This window comes from Poeciliopsis prolifica, unplaced genomic scaffold, assembly GCF_027474105.1.
Source record: "Poeciliopsis prolifica strain line A6 unplaced genomic scaffold, Auburn_PproV2 SCAFFOLD003, whole genome shotgun sequence".
Classification (NCBI taxonomy): Eukaryota; Metazoa; Chordata; class Actinopteri; order Cyprinodontiformes; family Poeciliidae; genus Poeciliopsis; species Poeciliopsis prolifica.
Genome location: NW_026562378.1, coordinates 2,802,391 through 2,819,500, shown reverse-complemented (window position 1 = coordinate 2,819,500; position 17,110 = coordinate 2,802,391). Strand labels below are relative to the sequence as shown.

At 43.7% G+C, this 17,110-nt stretch overlaps 1 protein-coding gene across 1 annotated transcript; it reads left to right on the top strand.

The window, feature by feature from the left end:
* The first annotated feature begins 1,313 nt into the window (after nucleotides 1–1,313).
* On the top strand, nucleotides 1,314–13,500 carry LOC129354861 (Krueppel-like factor 15). Its single transcript, XM_055024397.1, has 3 exons — nucleotides 1,314–1,639; nucleotides 2,844–4,272; nucleotides 11,038–13,500. Exons 2-3 carry the CDS (start codon nucleotides 3,035–3,037, stop codon nucleotides 11,204–11,206), a joined length of 1,407 nt encoding a protein of 468 aa, XP_054880372.1. The 5' UTR covers nucleotides 1,314–1,639; nucleotides 2,844–3,034; the 3' UTR covers nucleotides 11,207–13,500.
* The last annotated feature ends 3,610 nt before the right edge of the window (nucleotides 13,501–17,110 follow it).

Genomic DNA, 17,110 nt, shown 5'->3' with positions numbered 1-17,110 from the left:
GGATACAGAACTCAGTCATTTGGTTGCGCTTAATCAAAAGGCCTTTGTCTAAACCGTTACACAAAAGCTAACAAATGTTCTTTCTCACAGTTTGTCCTTTCTGCTGCTTCTAAACCCCTGTGGTTAAACCAGTGAGCAGCTTCTGGAACCTTCTCCCAGTCTGGCATCGTTCTCCCAGTCTGGCATCGTTCTGAGCACTTTGTCCTCCTCACTCAGCAGTGGTTCTACCAGGTCCAGTCAGTCTCTAGTCTGTTCCTCTGTATCCCAGATCAAGATTGGGGTTTGCATTAAACAAAAACCAAAGACTAAACATGGGGCTGAGTAACATATCAGCAAAATGTATGGATTTCTGGAACTTCTGATGCCTCATTTATTTGTTACAGTACTTCTGTCTGAACTACTGGGTTTCTTCCAGGTTGTTCTGAACTATGGTCAATTTCCATTTCCACCAATTGTAACCAGCTTCCCTGTTCCAGTTGAAAAGCATCCATACAGATTGTATTTGTCGCTGACATCTCTTATGCACTGGACAGTCTTCTGTGGGTGATGCTCATTAATACCCCACCCAACAAATTGGGGGCGTCACATCGATCCCCACCGGGACTGATCCGAGTCATGGATCTTCTGGAAAACTGGGAAACCTAATAGAGACCGGTTGCATAAGGAGCTCTGAGTCTCGGAGCCAGAGTAGTGTTTCCAGTAGAGTCTGGAACCCAAAGACAAATACGTTCAACCAAAACAAGTCTTGTGCCCAGAAATCTTTCCCCAACCATTTCCTCCTTTGGTTAAGCAGGGAAGATGGAGGAACTGGAGTTTAGGGAGAGACTTCTGGGCACAAGACTTGTTTAGGTTCTTCCTGGTTGTGGTCACAGGAGGTGCATGGGAAAATGTTACTGCTTGGCCTAAACATCTCCACCTCCAGTTTCCTGGGGGTCAGTACCTCCGTTTGGGTCTCCATTCCTCCTGGTCAGTGTTTCCCCACCCTGGTCCTGGTCACCACGCTGCCCCTCCTGTTTTTGATGTTTCCCTGCTGCACTACACCTGATCAACCCTAACCCACCTGATCAACCCTAACCCACTTGTCAATTGAAATCACCTAAATCATTCAGGGCAGTGTGCCTTGAGCACCAGAGACCTTAAAGAAGATTTATTTTTTTATTGTCATTTTTATGAATCCATGGTTCATTTCAAGTACTGGCTCCAGCAGCAGCTCTTTCTGTTCCACTCAGGTAGCAACAGGGATGGAGGCGTGTTCCGTTTCCACGGCCTCTCTGCAGCCGACCCACTTCTGCAGCTCGACCTTCTGGACTCATTTTCCAGGCAGTAAGTCAGCGCAGCGCAGCGCAGCCCGCTGCTGATCACATGTCAGCCCATGCAGCAGGAAGCGGCTCACGGCCCGCCCTCCCTCTCCGCGTCCCCTCCTCTGGCGGCCAATGGATCCGCGGAGCGGGGACGAGCCTTCAGTGGGAGCCTCTCGGTTTCCACTACAGTCATGTGACGGACACATAGTAGAACTCCGTGGGACCAGAGCGGACGGTCGGACCGCAGCGCTGCGCGGACTGGTGAAACCCGAGCGGACGAACCGAGCCAGAGGGATGAAACGGAGCCTCCCCGGACCGGGACCCGAACCCTGACCACGGTAAGACCCGATCCAACTTGGTGAGGGGAGAGATTTCCTCTCGGTGCCATGAAGCTGCTGCTGCTGCTGCCTGGATGAAAACATGTTGACGTGAAGGAGGAGAGGAGAGGAGAGGAGAGGAGAGGAGAGCAGGGTTCTGATTCTGGACCAAACTGCAAACTACATGATGCACCGCAAATCTCTGGACGCATCCGATTTAGATTTTAAAAAAATAGCTTTATGTAAAAAAATAAAATGAACAAATACAAGATTTCTTCTTCTTTATTATTTTCAATAAACTGTTATATTTGGGTTCACTGTGAACTAATAATAATAATAATAATAATAATGATAAGAGTTCAGACTGTTCTTCATAGATTGTAGTTCAAACATGACAGACTGCTCCGTTGCTCCGTCCTGTAAACAAGCGGAGCAGGTGATCCTGCACAGCTGCTCTCTGTCGCCCCCAGGCGTCCTGTTTGCTTCCTCCCCCCTCCCTCCCCCCACCCCCCGTCTGCCTGTCGCCCGGGTTTACCTTCGGTCACTCTGAGTATGCAGGGGCCCCTGGAAAGGAAGCACGGAGAGAAACAGGAGGGGAGGGACTGGAGGCCGAGGCCCCACGTTCCAGGAAAGCAGCCTATTTCTGAGGCCTACTGTAGGACATTAATAGGAATATGATCCGGCCACACGCCATCACTGCTGCTCTTCACAGCCCGGTCCAGAATCAGTCCTCTCTGAGTGTAACCTATCAACCTATTAAACTGTATTCCTATTGAAAAGCTTCATTATACCTTGAAGAATATGTGATTCTTTATGTCACCTTGAACATAATAAAAAATAAAAATTGATTGACTGGAGAAAATGTACAACTCTGCAGATGCGTTCCACGACAGGATCGAAGTGGCAGCCAAAATCCACTTGATATTGGATGCTCAACAATCAGCTGATTTAAGTGTTATGTACACAGATAATCTAACATCTGAATTAAACAAAAAATACCAGAGATGCTGGTGGCAAGCAGTAACTTAATGTTGACTGAGTGATTTTTGAAGATTGGACAAAAACCTATGGAGGAAATTCCTGATCATCTGATAAATATCGATCAAAATGGGAATCAGAGAAGACCGTCCACTCAGCTGTTTCTCAGAAATGTAAATAATGAAATGTTGAGGAGGTGGGTTGTTTTTAGTTACATTTTCTTGATGTTGCTTTTTTGTCCTTGCAGAAATCCGACGTCCAGCCTGGACACCTCTGGATTGTTTCCTGTACAGCTTTGAGGCTCTCACCGGAGTGAGGACGGTGACCTTGGTTACTTTAGTTTATTTGGTCTACCCATCTCCACGGCCAAGGACAAGCTCTCTGATCTGTGTAAACACAGACTGCAGAATCCAGCCAGAGGAAGCAGTTTGGCCAGGGATGGTGGATAACTCTCCGGCAAACGGAGAGACTTCCCTTCCACTCCGCTGTTCTCTGCGAGCCTACAGCCCACTAGACATGGTGTCAGACCTCGGCTCCTACCAGGTGATCCCGTCACCGTTTTCAGACGACGATGTGAGCGCGCTCTCCAGCCCTCGCTCCTGCTCCAGCCCTCGCTCCTGCTCCAGCCCAGATTCGCTGGAGCTCAGCTCCAGCTGTGGAAGCAGCTCCAGCGCTGAAAGCCAGGACAGCATCCTGGACCACCTGTTGTCTCAGGCCTCCTTAGGAAGTGCCGGCGGAGTTTCTGCCGCACCCGAGCCACTGAACGCCTTCCAGTGGGACTCGAGGGGAGACGAGCCGTCCAAAACCGAGCCGGTGGAGGAGGAAGACTTTAACTTTCTCACTTGGTCCAATGTGGAGACAGCAGAACAGCTTTTAGAGTCGTTCCATCCGACACTGGAGGAGATTGAAGAATTTCTTGAGGAGAATATGGAGATGGTGACGGTGAAGCAGGAAGGGTTTGACGTTGGAGCAGAGGAGACTTTAGGTTTAGATGGGGGTCTGGAGTGTCGCAGGGCGTCCACTTCTGAGCTCAAGTTGGAGCCAGAGGCCAAACATTCAGACCAAACTGTCCCCACCACTGGCACCTCTGGTCCAGCCACGGCGGCCTTGCCCGAAAGCAAAGCATCATCGACCAATCCAATGCACGAAGCTGTCGCAGGGGCCAAAAAAACCTCAACCAACAAACCGTCATTAGAAGACAGGTCCACGAGCAGCAGCGGGACGCCCGTCGTCCTCCAGATTCAGCCCGTGCGGGTGAAGCAGGAGCCCACGCTGACCTCGGTTACTCCTGCAGCCCAGCCCTCACAGCCCGGCCCCGTCTCAGACATCAAAATTGCACAGCTGTTGGTCAACATCCAGGGACAGACTTTTGCCCTGGTGCCCCACATCGTGCCATCCCCCAGCCTCACTGTCTCCAAGTTCGTACGGATTGCACCAGTCCCCATTGCAGCCAAGCCCCTCGGTCTGGGGGAGAGCGCTGCCAGCCAGGCGTCGGCCATTCTCATCGGAGGTCAAAGGTTCCAGAAGAATCCCGTGGCGGATCTCATTAAAATGCACAAGTGCTCTTTTTCTGGCTGCAACAAGATGTACACAAAGAGCAGCCACCTGAAGGCCCACCTGAGGAGACACACCGGGGAAAAGCCGTTCGCCTGCAACTGGCAGGGCTGCGGATGGAGGTGGGTGGCACCGGGACCGGGTGGCACCGAGACCGGGTGGGCTGTTGATGTTTATGTAATAAGTTACCTTTCTGCTGGTCACACAGAGTGATTCACTGAGTGAAGCAGTAAAACAGGCTCCTTGGTGCAGAAGGGTTTAGAACAGCCTGCACCCTGAGACAGAAATGGATAGAAACTAGTCAGTAACTTTTGAAAAAAATTACCTTTAAGAATATTTTTACTGCACTTTTGAGTAATTTTGTTTTGAAGTATCTCTTCTCTTACTTGAGTGAAATTTCTGGATTCTCAACCCACTGATTGATAGAACATTTAAATAATAAGTGACTGATCATTTGATCAGTGACTCAGTACTTTAGTAGACTTTTCACTAAATACTTTTTCACTCTTACTTGGCTCCTTTGTACTTTTACTGGAGTAAAAATATGTTGAAGTCGTGCTACTCTTTCTTGAATAAAGTTTTTGGGTCCTCTGCCTCTACTTGCAAAGTTTGCCGATTCAGAAGGACGTCCTCCCGTTTTATGAGTGTGGAGGAAGTTGTAATCGTAAACTTAGAAACGGCGTCTCTGCGTCGCTGTTATCAAGTTTGTCGGAGCTGAGAGGGGGGAGAGTATTGTGGTGGTTCATCTGTAATCCTAAAACACCCCAGATACACACACACACACACACACACACACACACACACACACCACACACACACACACACACACACACACACACACACACACACACACACACACACACACACACACCCACACACACACACACATCGCTGAGACATATACATTCATTAAAGTCCAACCTTTAATCTGAGTAACTTTCTTCAGTAGGTGAAAACTGCATGTTCTTACTAAACCAGTGGTGGTGCAATTGCTGGAGCCGGTCTGCTGGCCGTCTGTGTGTCCTCCCTCAGCCGACGGGACGGCGCTCGGTATTTCACAAGGTCGAAGCTCCACATGACGATCGGAATCCTGATGCCGTCTGCTCTCCAGCTCAGCCCACATATTTATTGAAGCTTTCGGGTCTAGAGAGTCATGTTGCCGTGGCCAGAGGACATCAAAATGGTACTGAAGTAAAAGTGGCTCAACTTCAACATATTTTAACTCGAGTAAAAGTAAAATGTAGCCGTCCAAGAAATGACTCCAGGAAAAACGTATTTGGTTAAAAAAATAAATAAATAAAAAATCTGCTGAAGTGCAGAGTAACCGATCAGTAACGTTATTGATAATTTAATGTTTAAAAGTGACATCATCAGATGGGGCAAAATATGAAGCTAAGTGGAAGTTTTGGTATTTTAAGGACCAAAGTGACGATAATTCATGTAAGCAGCAAAAGTAGTAAAATCAAGTAAAATATTTTTTTTTTCCAAATCGGTGTCTTTCAATAAAAAATCTTCTGAAACTTTAAGAAAAACTGCAGCTGTACGTCTGTGTCTGGTAGATTTTCTGGTAAAAACATGTTTGTTCTTCATTCAGTGGGTTGAGTATCCAGAAATATTACTCCAATAAAAGTATTGATACTTCCTAGTAAAATTACTCAAATAGAGCAGCACAATAAAAATACTCTTTCCTTTTTCCTTTTCAAAAATAGTTACTCAAGTAAATGTAATTGAGTGAATGTAACTAGTTACTGCCCATCTCTGGTGACCAACATTTCTAGTTAAAGTCCCAGTAATGTTTAACAGATTCTACAGGTTTACATTTGTTATGGTAGGACAGAGAGGCTTTTTTTTCTCTCCCCAATGACACTAATATGTTTTCCCCACCAGGTTTTTGTAGAATGTGGTGAGAAAAAGCAATGAACCGATTTATTGGTTTGTTTGGTATAAAGCTCTTTGAGTATAACTGGAAGATCAGTTTATAAATTCAGTCCACTTATAGAACTTTGCAGTAAGATGCACTAAAAGCCCAAATGGAAAATGCACTGAATATTCACATTCTCCTGCTAACACATTTCTTAGCCTGTTTAGCTCCATCAACTGTTCCACATGTAGAGCTACTGCATTCATTTGAACAAATTTCTGAGTCCATGCAAAGATTTAATTATTTCCTTTTATCACTGGTATTTATTTATTATTGGATGAATTATTTTTGGGGTCGTTTCTTGTACTTGTTGCTCACGCCAAGTTTCCAGTTCCTGAAAAGTTGGAGCCCACAAACAAAGACCGGCTGCATCAAAATGGCCATATTAGATGCTATGCAGTCTACCTTCTGGATGCCGCGTCTTGCAGGGTGACAGCAATTCATCCTGAAGGTCCTGTGTTGCCTCTGACCTCTCAGTCAGCTGCTGCTCATGGTTTGTAGTTGGAGAGCAGCGTATGTTCTAACAGGATGAGGAGAGCTGCACACGTTTGCTCTGTTTAATCCAGGAACTGTGTTCTAGCAAACAAAAGGACCTCTGTCTGTTTACAACAGGCAGGGTGTGTGTGTGTGTGGGTGTGTGTGTGTGTGTGTGTGTGTGTGTGTGTGTGTGTGTGTGTGTGTGTGTGTGTGTGTGTGTGTGTGTGTGTCTCATCTACCAAGGCCCATCTTTCCAAAAATGTTGTGAGGACCTACTGCTTCTTATTGGGCTCCATAAGGAAAATAGTTTTTTTTTGTGTTTTTTTTACCGCTGAGATTAAAGGTTAGGTTACTATAAGGTTAGAGGTTACTATAATGCGGTACATTGTACTACTAAAATATAGTACTACGACAAGAGTTGGGTAGTAACTGGTTATATTTACTTGAGTAATATTTTAGAAGAAAAATACTTTTAGGAGTATTTGTACTACACTGCACTCTTTTACTTGAGCAATTTGATTATGAAAAATCGCTTCGCTTGCTTGAGTGAGACGTTTGTGTACTCTGCCCACTTCTGACTATAATACAGGACTAGCCTATAGTATTAAATAAAGAAGTGTACTGTAAGGAAGACGGTGGTTTTCTTAACAACCTGCAGACAAAACAGAAAAAAAGCCCCTACCTCGGTTTGCATGCAGTCACTTGAAGGGAGCAAGAGTGAGGTTGTTGACCCAACAAAGAATAAGCACTGAATAGTTACCATGACTGTGGGCAGGAACGTCCAAGCCGCCTCACAGCATGAAAGACGGGAAGAATCGAGCAACAGACTGAAGGGGGGATGGAGAGGGGGCCACAGGAAGCAAAACGCCTCTCAGCTTCGTACTGTAAACGGTGATGGTGGGCATCATGACCGTCATGCCAGTACAGTAGTCGTGGTCTTTGTCTGATCGTCCAGTTCAGCGGGTCATTTTCCTTTCGGATTCACGTGCCATTTTGATGACGTCACTAAAATTGAATGCTTACTTGTCAAACACTGTGTGAGTCAAACACGAGACCCTGCAGAGCAGCTGCAGGCCTGCATGGAGCCAGATATCTTCTCGTTCTAGATCGGATCGGTACCGTGACCCAAACAGCCCGTGTCAACCCAGTACATCATCAGCTCACTGCAAAACCACTGCTGCATCTAATCCAGATTAGATGCAGCGGTCACCATTAAATAGAGACTAAATTATGTTCTACATTTTATTTTCAACAGGAGTCATTGTTAGAAAATTATACTAAGTTTATGTTTTAAGATGCAAAGATTATGTTTCTATGATGGTGTTGGTGGTGCTAGTGATGGTGTTGGTGGTGCTGGTGATGTGTTGGTGGTGGTGGTGATGGTGTTGGTGGTGATGGTGTTGGTGGTGGTGGTGATGGTGTTGGTGGTGATGGTGTTGGTGGTGATGGTGTTGGTGGTGGTGGTGATGGTGTTGGTGGTGATGGTGTTGGTGGTGGTGGTGATGGTGTTGGTGGTGATGGTGTTGGTGGTGATGGTGTTGGTGATGGTGTTGGTGGTGATGGTGTTGGTGTTGGTGGTGATGGTGTTGGTGGTGATGGTGTTGGTGATGGTGTTGGTGGTGGTGGTGATGGTGTTGGTGGTGATGGTGTTGGTGGTGGTGGTGATGGTGTTGGTGGTGATGGTGTTGGTGTTGGTGGTGATGGTGATGGTGTTGGTGGTGATGGTGATGGTGTTGGTGGTGATGGTGTTGGTGGTGATGGTGTTGGTGTTGGTGGTGTTGGTGTTGGTGGTGATGGTGTTGGTGATGGTGTTGGTGGTGATGGTGATGGTGTTGGTGGTGATGGTGTTGGTGTTGGTGGTGTTGGTGTTGGTGGTGATGGTGTTGGTGTTGGTGATGGTGTTGGTGGTGATGGTGTTGGTGGTGATGGTGTTGGTGTTGGTGGTGATGGTGTTGGTGGTGATGGTGTTGGTGATGGTGTTGGTGGTGGTGGTGATGGTGTTGGTGGTGATGGTGTTGGTGTTGGTGGTGGTGGTGATGGTGTTGGTGGTGATGGTGATGGTGTTGGTGGTGATGGTGTTGGTGGTGGTGGTGATGGTGTTGGTGGTGATGGTGTTGGTGGTGGTGGTGATGGTGTTGGTGGTGATGGTGTTGGTGTTGGTGATGCTAGTGATGGTGGTGATGGTGTTGGTGTTGGTGGTGCTGGTGTTGGTGGTGCTGGTGGTGTTGTTGGTGTCCATCTGCAGCAGTCTGTGGTTGTGAGGCAGGTTAACACACTGATGGCCAGTCAGGTTATTTAAGTAAACATGATGGGAAGAAACCAGAGAACAAACTCCCTCCTTGCTGAGAGATTTTCACCCACAATAACAAATGAGAATAGAAAGGGACCAGAGGGGAGTGTGTTAAGAGTCACTCTGAATTCAGCCTCATGACAGGATGAACCTTACAGGTTCAGATTAAATGTGGTCGTCCTTTGGTTTGAGTTCCTTCACAGTCTAATGTTAGCCAGATGGTGACCTGAGGGCCACTGGGCCCCTCAAACACAGATATCTATGCAGAGATCTATTCTATCCATTTTCATCACCTCACCAAGGTGAGATTATGCTCCCTCTTCCTCTCCAACAAGTTTTATTTTTATAATCAAATGTTTTTGTGTACAATCTTTACCATAAAGGCAGAAGCGTGTAATAGATCCTGTTCCATTCTTAAATGTAGTCGTCTAAAAAGGTCAAATATGAAGCAAAACTGTCACCTGTGTGGAAGCAATAATTCACAGTTTTTTTCTTTCTCTGTGGAGATTCTGAAAAATGTTAAGGCTTTTTATTCTGCCATTTAACTGGCAGATTGAAAATAGTTTTTGAGAGCCACCATGTATGGGAATAAATGACAAAATGCAGGACAGCTTGAGAGTCCAGTTACCAGATGACTGTATGTGCAGCTTCTGAATATGTTTGACATAAGTGATCTAGTTGAGATTGTGACTTTTTATCTGTTATCTTTTTAAATAAAAGTGGTTGCAACTCGCAGCAGCTCCTGTGAACACAGCAGCATTATGAGGCAAGTCTGCTTTATTCATAGAAAGCCAAAAAATGCTTTCTGACCAGTGAATGTTTGTGGTAAATCACTCTGCTAACATGTCTGATAGTGTAGCTATAATAATAATAATAATAATAACAACAGCCCTCCATGTAAACAGGCATCTAAATCCGTCTTGACAGCAGTTGAACTTGTTTGACATTTCTGTGTGGAGTTGTTTGTACATTCAAATTCAAAAATACTTTATTGATCCCAAATGGAAATGAAATGTTGTATGAAAGCATTTAATTCAGATTCTTCAAAGAGTTATTGAGGATTGTGATGGCGGCAGGCAGGTGTGTATAGGTGTGTATCACAGATGGATACACTTTCTAGAAGACAAAGCCTGCTGTTCTTTAGTAGTTGGGTAACGGTTTCCCACGTAGCTCAGGGAAAATCTTTTAATGAGGTTTTCTCGTGACTTCCCTCTCAACAGAACCCCACTGACCTTTCAAAATATGTGTCTCTAAGACTGAAGTGGATCTTTTGGTATTTTTGTATCTGCATCTTAAAGTGTTTACATGTGATGTAAACAACTGGAACACGGCCGCTCGGTCACACGACAACATCGCCGTGCGGGTCTTGTGTCTCGCGCGTTCAGCTAGGGAACATCTGGGCTGCAGAGTCCAGCTGTGTGCAGTGACCGGCAGACATCTTGTTTTGCTGGGAGGAGGGCCTGCAGCTGAGGTTCACGCCGCTTCAGCCGACCGGTGTTTTCCTCTCCTCCGAGTCCAGCTGGGATTCCACGCTGGCCTAACCGAGCTGCAGGCCGGTGAGTTACAGCCTGGCGTGAAACGCTTCGGCTCGCGGCTGATGATTATGTGGTTGAATCTGCTCGGCTTGGCGAGGACGCTGGACAAGCAAGACGTTACTTGAGAGTAAAAAGGAAGATCTGGTTTCATCCCGCCTGACTGGAACCATCCTGTCAGAACTACTTCCTGACTCAAATTCAAACTCAAAAACACCTTAGTGATTCCACAGGGAAGCTGAATGTGGTTGTGACCCACAAGAACTCAAATTCTTCAGAGTCATTGTAGATAGTGATGGCTGTTGGCAGGAAAGATCGCTCTTCCTAAATAAGAGTCTCAACATAATGAGCAGAAGAAGTGAAGCTAACTGTCAAAGTTATTAAACTGCCAAAGATAACCAGATATCTGGAGGACAGGAGACTTTTACACACTTTTCTAAATGAGCTAAATCATCAATTGCTGATTATTCACTGATTATACAAAAAAAAAAAAACAGTTTCATTCTCATCAGTAGAGATTGGGTGTTCACGTTCTTACTGTTAATCCTGTCAGTAAACGCCTGGAAAACTGATCAGTTTAGTCGATAAGAAAATAGTTTGTGGTTTCCGGCCTAACCAGCCCTTCTCCATTCATCCTCACATTTCATGTTCTCCTCCCTCCTTCCAGGTTTTCTCGGTCTGATGAGCTGTCCCGTCACAGGAGATCCCATTCGGGTGTCAAACCCTACCAATGCCCCGTGTGTGAGAAGAAGTTTGCCCGCAGTGATCACCTGTCAAAACACATCAAAGTCCACCGCTTCCCACGAAGCGGCCGGACAGTTCGCTCGGCCAACTAACTCTTCCATGTACTTCCAGGGATCGCAGGGGATGATCAGCTCCTCAGTGATGTGCCAGAGAAGCATTGTAAGGACGTGTGCGTACTTGAGCCTCAAAACCTTGCTCTATGTCGGAGCTGTCTGGAATTTGCTGTAATCAACTGGAAACCCAGGGACGGCCAGTCGAGCTCCACTAACCCCTCCACTAGTTTGAAACAAGCCGCCGTTGCTTAGCTTCTCTGGAACAGCTGTGTCTGCACTGATATTTGTTCTCTCTGCTCTGTCAGCAGAAGATACGGTAAGCATGTTTTCATTTAGTCCGGACGATGCCAGCAGGGCCTGCGAGGCCTTCACTGCAGGCCCTAACACCTTCTGGATCCCTACGACCTAAATTATATTTTCAATTGAATGTCACTGATTTACTTCCAATACTAAGGACTGGGTGTAAACACATCCAATACCTGTAACTATTCTCTTGGCTCCACTGCTTCCTGCACATGTCTGAGTGGATTCTTGATGTGTCACCCAATCAGATTTACGTCTATGTGATGCCAATGTCAGTCTAATCAACCTCACAAACAGTTCAACTTTCAGATTCGCCATATAGAAAGCTCACAGTGACGTCAGAAGTTTTCCGGTCTCTGATTGGACGGTCAGACCCACCATAAGAAGCCCCAAGTTTTCCACACATGCTAGGCTACATGATGACGAAGCATTTTCTCCATGGTTACTAATGGTTAGACATGTATCTTCTCCATAATCCTATGTTTGATTTTTTTGTAAGCATACTTACTTGTAAAGTATATGAAGGTTAATCTTCTTATCTTGCAAAAAGTGTTTGCTGCAAATCCACGGTTACACCGAGCGCTGATGTCCATCGCCACCGCATCGTTCCTCATTCATAGTTGTACAATAAAATGACAAGTTTGGTTTCTATCCTGATCTGTTTGTTTATACAGCCAAGTGCGCAGCATCCTTTGACCATTTTTAAAGTGAAATCAACCAAATAACAGCGATAATAGATTACAGATGTCTGCTTTTTGACATGCTTTACAGAAACGTTTAGGTTGTTTTGACGTCCGTCACGGCGTAGCGGGCCGAGGTCTGGACAGCGTGACGTCACGCGCAACTCTAACATCATCCCGTGGTAGATTCAAATGGTAAACTCCCTCTGAAGGCCCAGAAACCAAATTCCACTGGGATCATGTGGCTAAAAGTCATGTCTAGTCTGACGTCTGTTTTTTTCTGAGCTGATTTAGACATTCCCTCTCTGGCAGAATCTTTGTATCCCAAAGCAAATCAAGAAACTTTAGCTCAGTACATGATTGTTTTCAGTATATGTCAAAGTTCAATTCTTACAACAGATTTCTGTTGGAGAGCAAAATCTGGCTCAGAAAGTTTGTGTTTCCTTTCAGTTTTGGCCAGACATTCGTTTTTGTCCCCACTCTGACATTAAGAATCAGAGGTGGACATGTTGTCATGTATCTGCACAAATAAAAATAAGTTTCAGAATGAAATATAAGACCATCATTAGTAGTTAGAGCCTGTACAGCCTTCCGTATATCTCACATGTAGATGCAGATGTAGTCTTAAAATGACATCTTACAAAAAAAAAAAAAAAAAAAGCCCAGGCAGTCTGACTCACAAAATAACCAAGGAGGTAGAGGTCTTGATAATTAGATGTAGCTCCAATGGACAGCTATCACCTTTTGTATGATAAAGATCTTAGTGTCTATTTCGAACATTTCAATATGACTGTATGCCTCAATATGTGAGCTATTTTACAAATGACAAAGACCTGCCTCAGTTCTACCTTGTGTTAACTGCAAACACCACGATAGCCTTGCAACTCAGCTAGCAAAGAATGTTTTATCGTTACAAACGCTGAAGTTCACACCTGCCTACCGAGCTGCCAGCAGAGTGAACTTGTAGGTAAATTCAGTGACAACGTTTCTGTCATGGAGTCCCTCCTCACTGCCTGTAAATATTAAGGGCTGTGACGTAATATCAGCAGATATACAATATGGTACATCATTCCATTGATTCAGTTATTGAATTTGTAATGCTTGTGTGAACAGAGAGGCATTTGCATCCTATGAATGTATGTACATATGCAAGACTTGTCCATCGTTGCATCAGTGCAACACCACAGAGACTGCTCCGACAGCACATCCTCCTCCTCTTTATCAACGGCTGTAAACATTTCTAGTTGTCTGTAAAGTTGACTGTACATAAATTAGTACATATGGATATATATGTATATTTTTTCCTTTGTTCTCTTTATGATTCATCTACAAATAAAACCTTTCCAGAGACCTTTGTCATTCTTTTTGGGGGGTCAAGGTTTTTTTTTTTTTTGTATTCAATAGTTCATGTTTTTATGTCCAGGTCTTCACAAACAAAAATTGTTCTTTCTGCTGTGACTCAACCTCCAGCTATGCCCATCGTTAGGGGGCGCCAGAGCGTGCCGCCAGCGGATCATCATGTTTTTATCTTTAAAAAAAATGTAAAAAGTTCAAATTTACTGACGTGGTGATTGTATGTCATTCAGAGATCATTGTTGATCATTCTTAAACTCAAATATAACAAATATCAACATTTCAGCTAAAATCCAATTAGCTATTGGCTTAGTCAAAAAGCTATGTAATTCTGGCCCACTCCCAGTCTAAAACAACCAATCAGAGCCAGTGCTGTCAATCTAGCTAGTGTATGTGGTACTCACAACCGCCTCCTCGCTCTCTGTTATGCTACATCTTCTCCCCCACAGCAGATGTGAAATCTGTAATGGTGTGATCTAAGAAAATTTCCCCTATTTAGTGTTTTTATGTGTTTAACATAGATAGCTCATTTCACTCTTCTCCACTATTGGCGTGATGCTATACATGAAGATGGTTTTATGATGATCTAGAAATGCCTTTAACTAGTAAGGTGCTATAGTCAATGATTAAAATTTCAAGTGACATATACCAAGAGTCCCTTTTACCCCACTTTGCTGTAACTTTGTCATCTCATTCGGTTTGCACTGAACAGGACAATCATATGTTTTCCAACAGGATGTTGTCCTGAAACGCCTCCCAACTGACAGCTTCAGACAATTCATCCAGAACTGAGAGAAACTGCTTTTCTCCAATTACGATTTGTGGTCAGCTATAAATGGATTGGTTAAGCCTTGCCCTAAACAACAAGTATCCTAATTAATCTCTCAGCTGAAATTTAGATTACAGAATACCAGTTGCCTGCTTTACGTTAATGTTTACCAAAATCAAGTCTTGTCCTGAAGCCCGGATCTCACTTTGCTCTCATATCTGGCTTGGATGTCTTGCAAAAGGCATAAAACGGGTGCACCGATTACAGATTTGTGGCTGATCAATCTTTTTAAAAGCCTAACCAGCTGATTCTGATTTTATCCAATACCAATTTTTCTTTTTGTCCTACATACAGCAAGAAAGTCACAGAGCTGGCAACAGTGGTGTGACTATTGTTTACTGCAAATGTGCAGACATGACCTGGTGGGCCAATCTGATGTTCAAACTTTGATATGGCTGATTTTTAGACCTTTGCTGAGGTAGATAAGCTTGCCTTCACATGTAAATATCGGTCAATCACAGATTTAAGGAAATCAGCACGGATAAATCATCCAGCTGACAGATCGTTTTGCAGATAAATCAATGTATCCCTTATAAAAAAGGTGCTTTGAAAGTGTAAGTACCAAAAATAAAAAAGGACTACAATGACCTTCCAGTCTCATTTATGATCTGAGAAATAAAGTGGACATAAAATGTTACGGTGTCCCATAATCCAGTTAGACACAAGCAGCTCTCATCAACGAAACCAATGCCACTGACCTGACCTGATGACGTCTGACTGCGGTCAGACGATGTTCCTGAAGGTCTCTGCAGCCCTGGTGGTCTCACTGTTTATCTTTAAGCAACAGACAAAACCAACAGAGGCAGACAGATGATGACGACAGTTGGGTTGATATCAGTCTGTCAATCAATCATTAACCTGTCTGTGACTACAAATGCAGTAAAAAAACAACAAAACCCCAGCAAGGATAAGCTCAGACTGAATATGTTTGGTATCCTCTCTGCTGGATCCTGTCTCTGACCTATGGCCAAGTCCAAGTCCAGTCTAAGGTCTCTCATCCCTAATCAAACTTTAATCTCTAATGATAAATGGCCAAATTGTATCTGAAGCTGAAACCAGGTATTTACATACGCTGAATAAAGAGGTACAAACACATTTGTCTGCAATTCACCAGGTTTTCTGGCCTTAAGCAGATAGAAATTGTTTGTACAATTATAACTGACCTAAACACGGAAAGTTTGGTCTGACTTAACTTCAGACAATGAGAAAAAACAAGCACGTGTCTTGTAGATATCTAGCTTTAGCTGTAGTCACACCAATTTGTCTTAAGTTCGTAAAGAAATACTTGGTTTTAAAAATCTTCTTCTTTAAACATAGTAAAGAACATTTCCTATCATCTTCCCTACTCAAATAAGTGTACTTATGATGTCTTTGTTTCACACAAAACACCAAAAATATTATCAATCTTTTTGAAAAGTGCTTTTCCACACAGTACGCTGGCAGATTTCAGTGAGAATTTGGATTTCTAATTCACAAAAGTTTGAGAAATCTTTTCTGAAAAGTCTGAGTAGATTTGATCCCTTGGTTTTCCTAGAAGAAGGTCTGTCGTATGCTATTTAAGACCAAGTTAATAGATGACTCTCTCCACTCCATGGAGACACACAACATAGTCACGGCTTTGTGACTTGTGGGGACTTTTCATTGACTTCCATTCATTTTCTACAGCCTATCCTTAATTCTAACCCTAAATGTCACAAACCGCCCATAACCCAAAACCAGCATTTTCCCTCCTGGGGACAAAGAAAATGTCCCCACAGGGTGCAGTGGCCCCCACAACCCCACACAGAAATAGGTCCCCACAAGGATATAAAAACCTGTCTCTCTCACACACACTTGTATTTCTATCATTCTGAAGACTTTGCCTATTTACTAACTGCATTTATGCCTAACTCAGACATTTTTCCAGAACCTAACTATTACAGTACACTCACAACATTATCAGGCACACACACATCGCTGTACTTCAATCCCACTGAGGACGTTTACTCCATCAATTTTAGTATTTATAATTTCTGCCTGACCGAAAAATTACTAGTATTTTCCTAATCCAATCCTCCAGATTGAAATGAAGAATCATAATCTTGTTGAGTATATTACTTAATTTATTCTGTGTTTGCACAACACTGACTGTTGGGTTCGATCTTAAGCGCCTTTAATGGCGTCAGAGCTGAGGAAGTGAAGTGTGATGGGAGCAGAGATCTGATTCCTGATTACAGATACTGGAGAAGGACCAGCGTTGACCAAGCACTCTGCAGCTTTCTGACACTGTGAGGTTATGCCGGTTGCCATGGTTTCTGTGCCTGTGTGGAAATCCAAATGGACGATCCTTTCATTCAACACGGGTTGTCCATGAGCAGAGTTGGACAGCAACTAGTTACATAAACTCAGTTACATTTTTCTGAGTAATCTTTTTGAAAAATTTAGTTTTAGGAGTATTTTTATTGCTGCATTTTTTACTTTGTCTTGAGTAATTTTATTATGAAGTATCACTAAATTTTTGGATTTTCTACCCACTGAATGAAGAAAAAACACATTTTAACCCAAAATTTGCTAGACACAGAAACACACCTGCAGTTTTTGTTAAAGTTTTGGATGTTTTTTATAAAAAAAAAAACTGATTTGGAAAATTTTTGTTTTGTCTGATTTTATTTTTTTCTGTTACTTTTTTGAATTATGGTAATTTTTGTCTTTAAAATACCAAAATGTCCACTAACTTTATATTTTGGTCCGTCTGATCATGAAATTTTTAAACATTAAATGATCGATCGGTTGATCAGT

Bases quoted from the DNA above. Each gene is read 5' to 3' on its own strand.
- LOC129354861 (XM_055024397.1), top strand. From the start codon at position 3,035: ATGGTGGATAACTCTCCGGCAAACGGAGAGACTTCCCTTCCACTCCGC. The intron at 4,273-11,037 runs GTGGGTGGCACC...CCCTCCTTCCAG, and splicing joins TGGCAGGGCTGCGGATGGAG to GTTTTCTCGGTCTGATGAGC.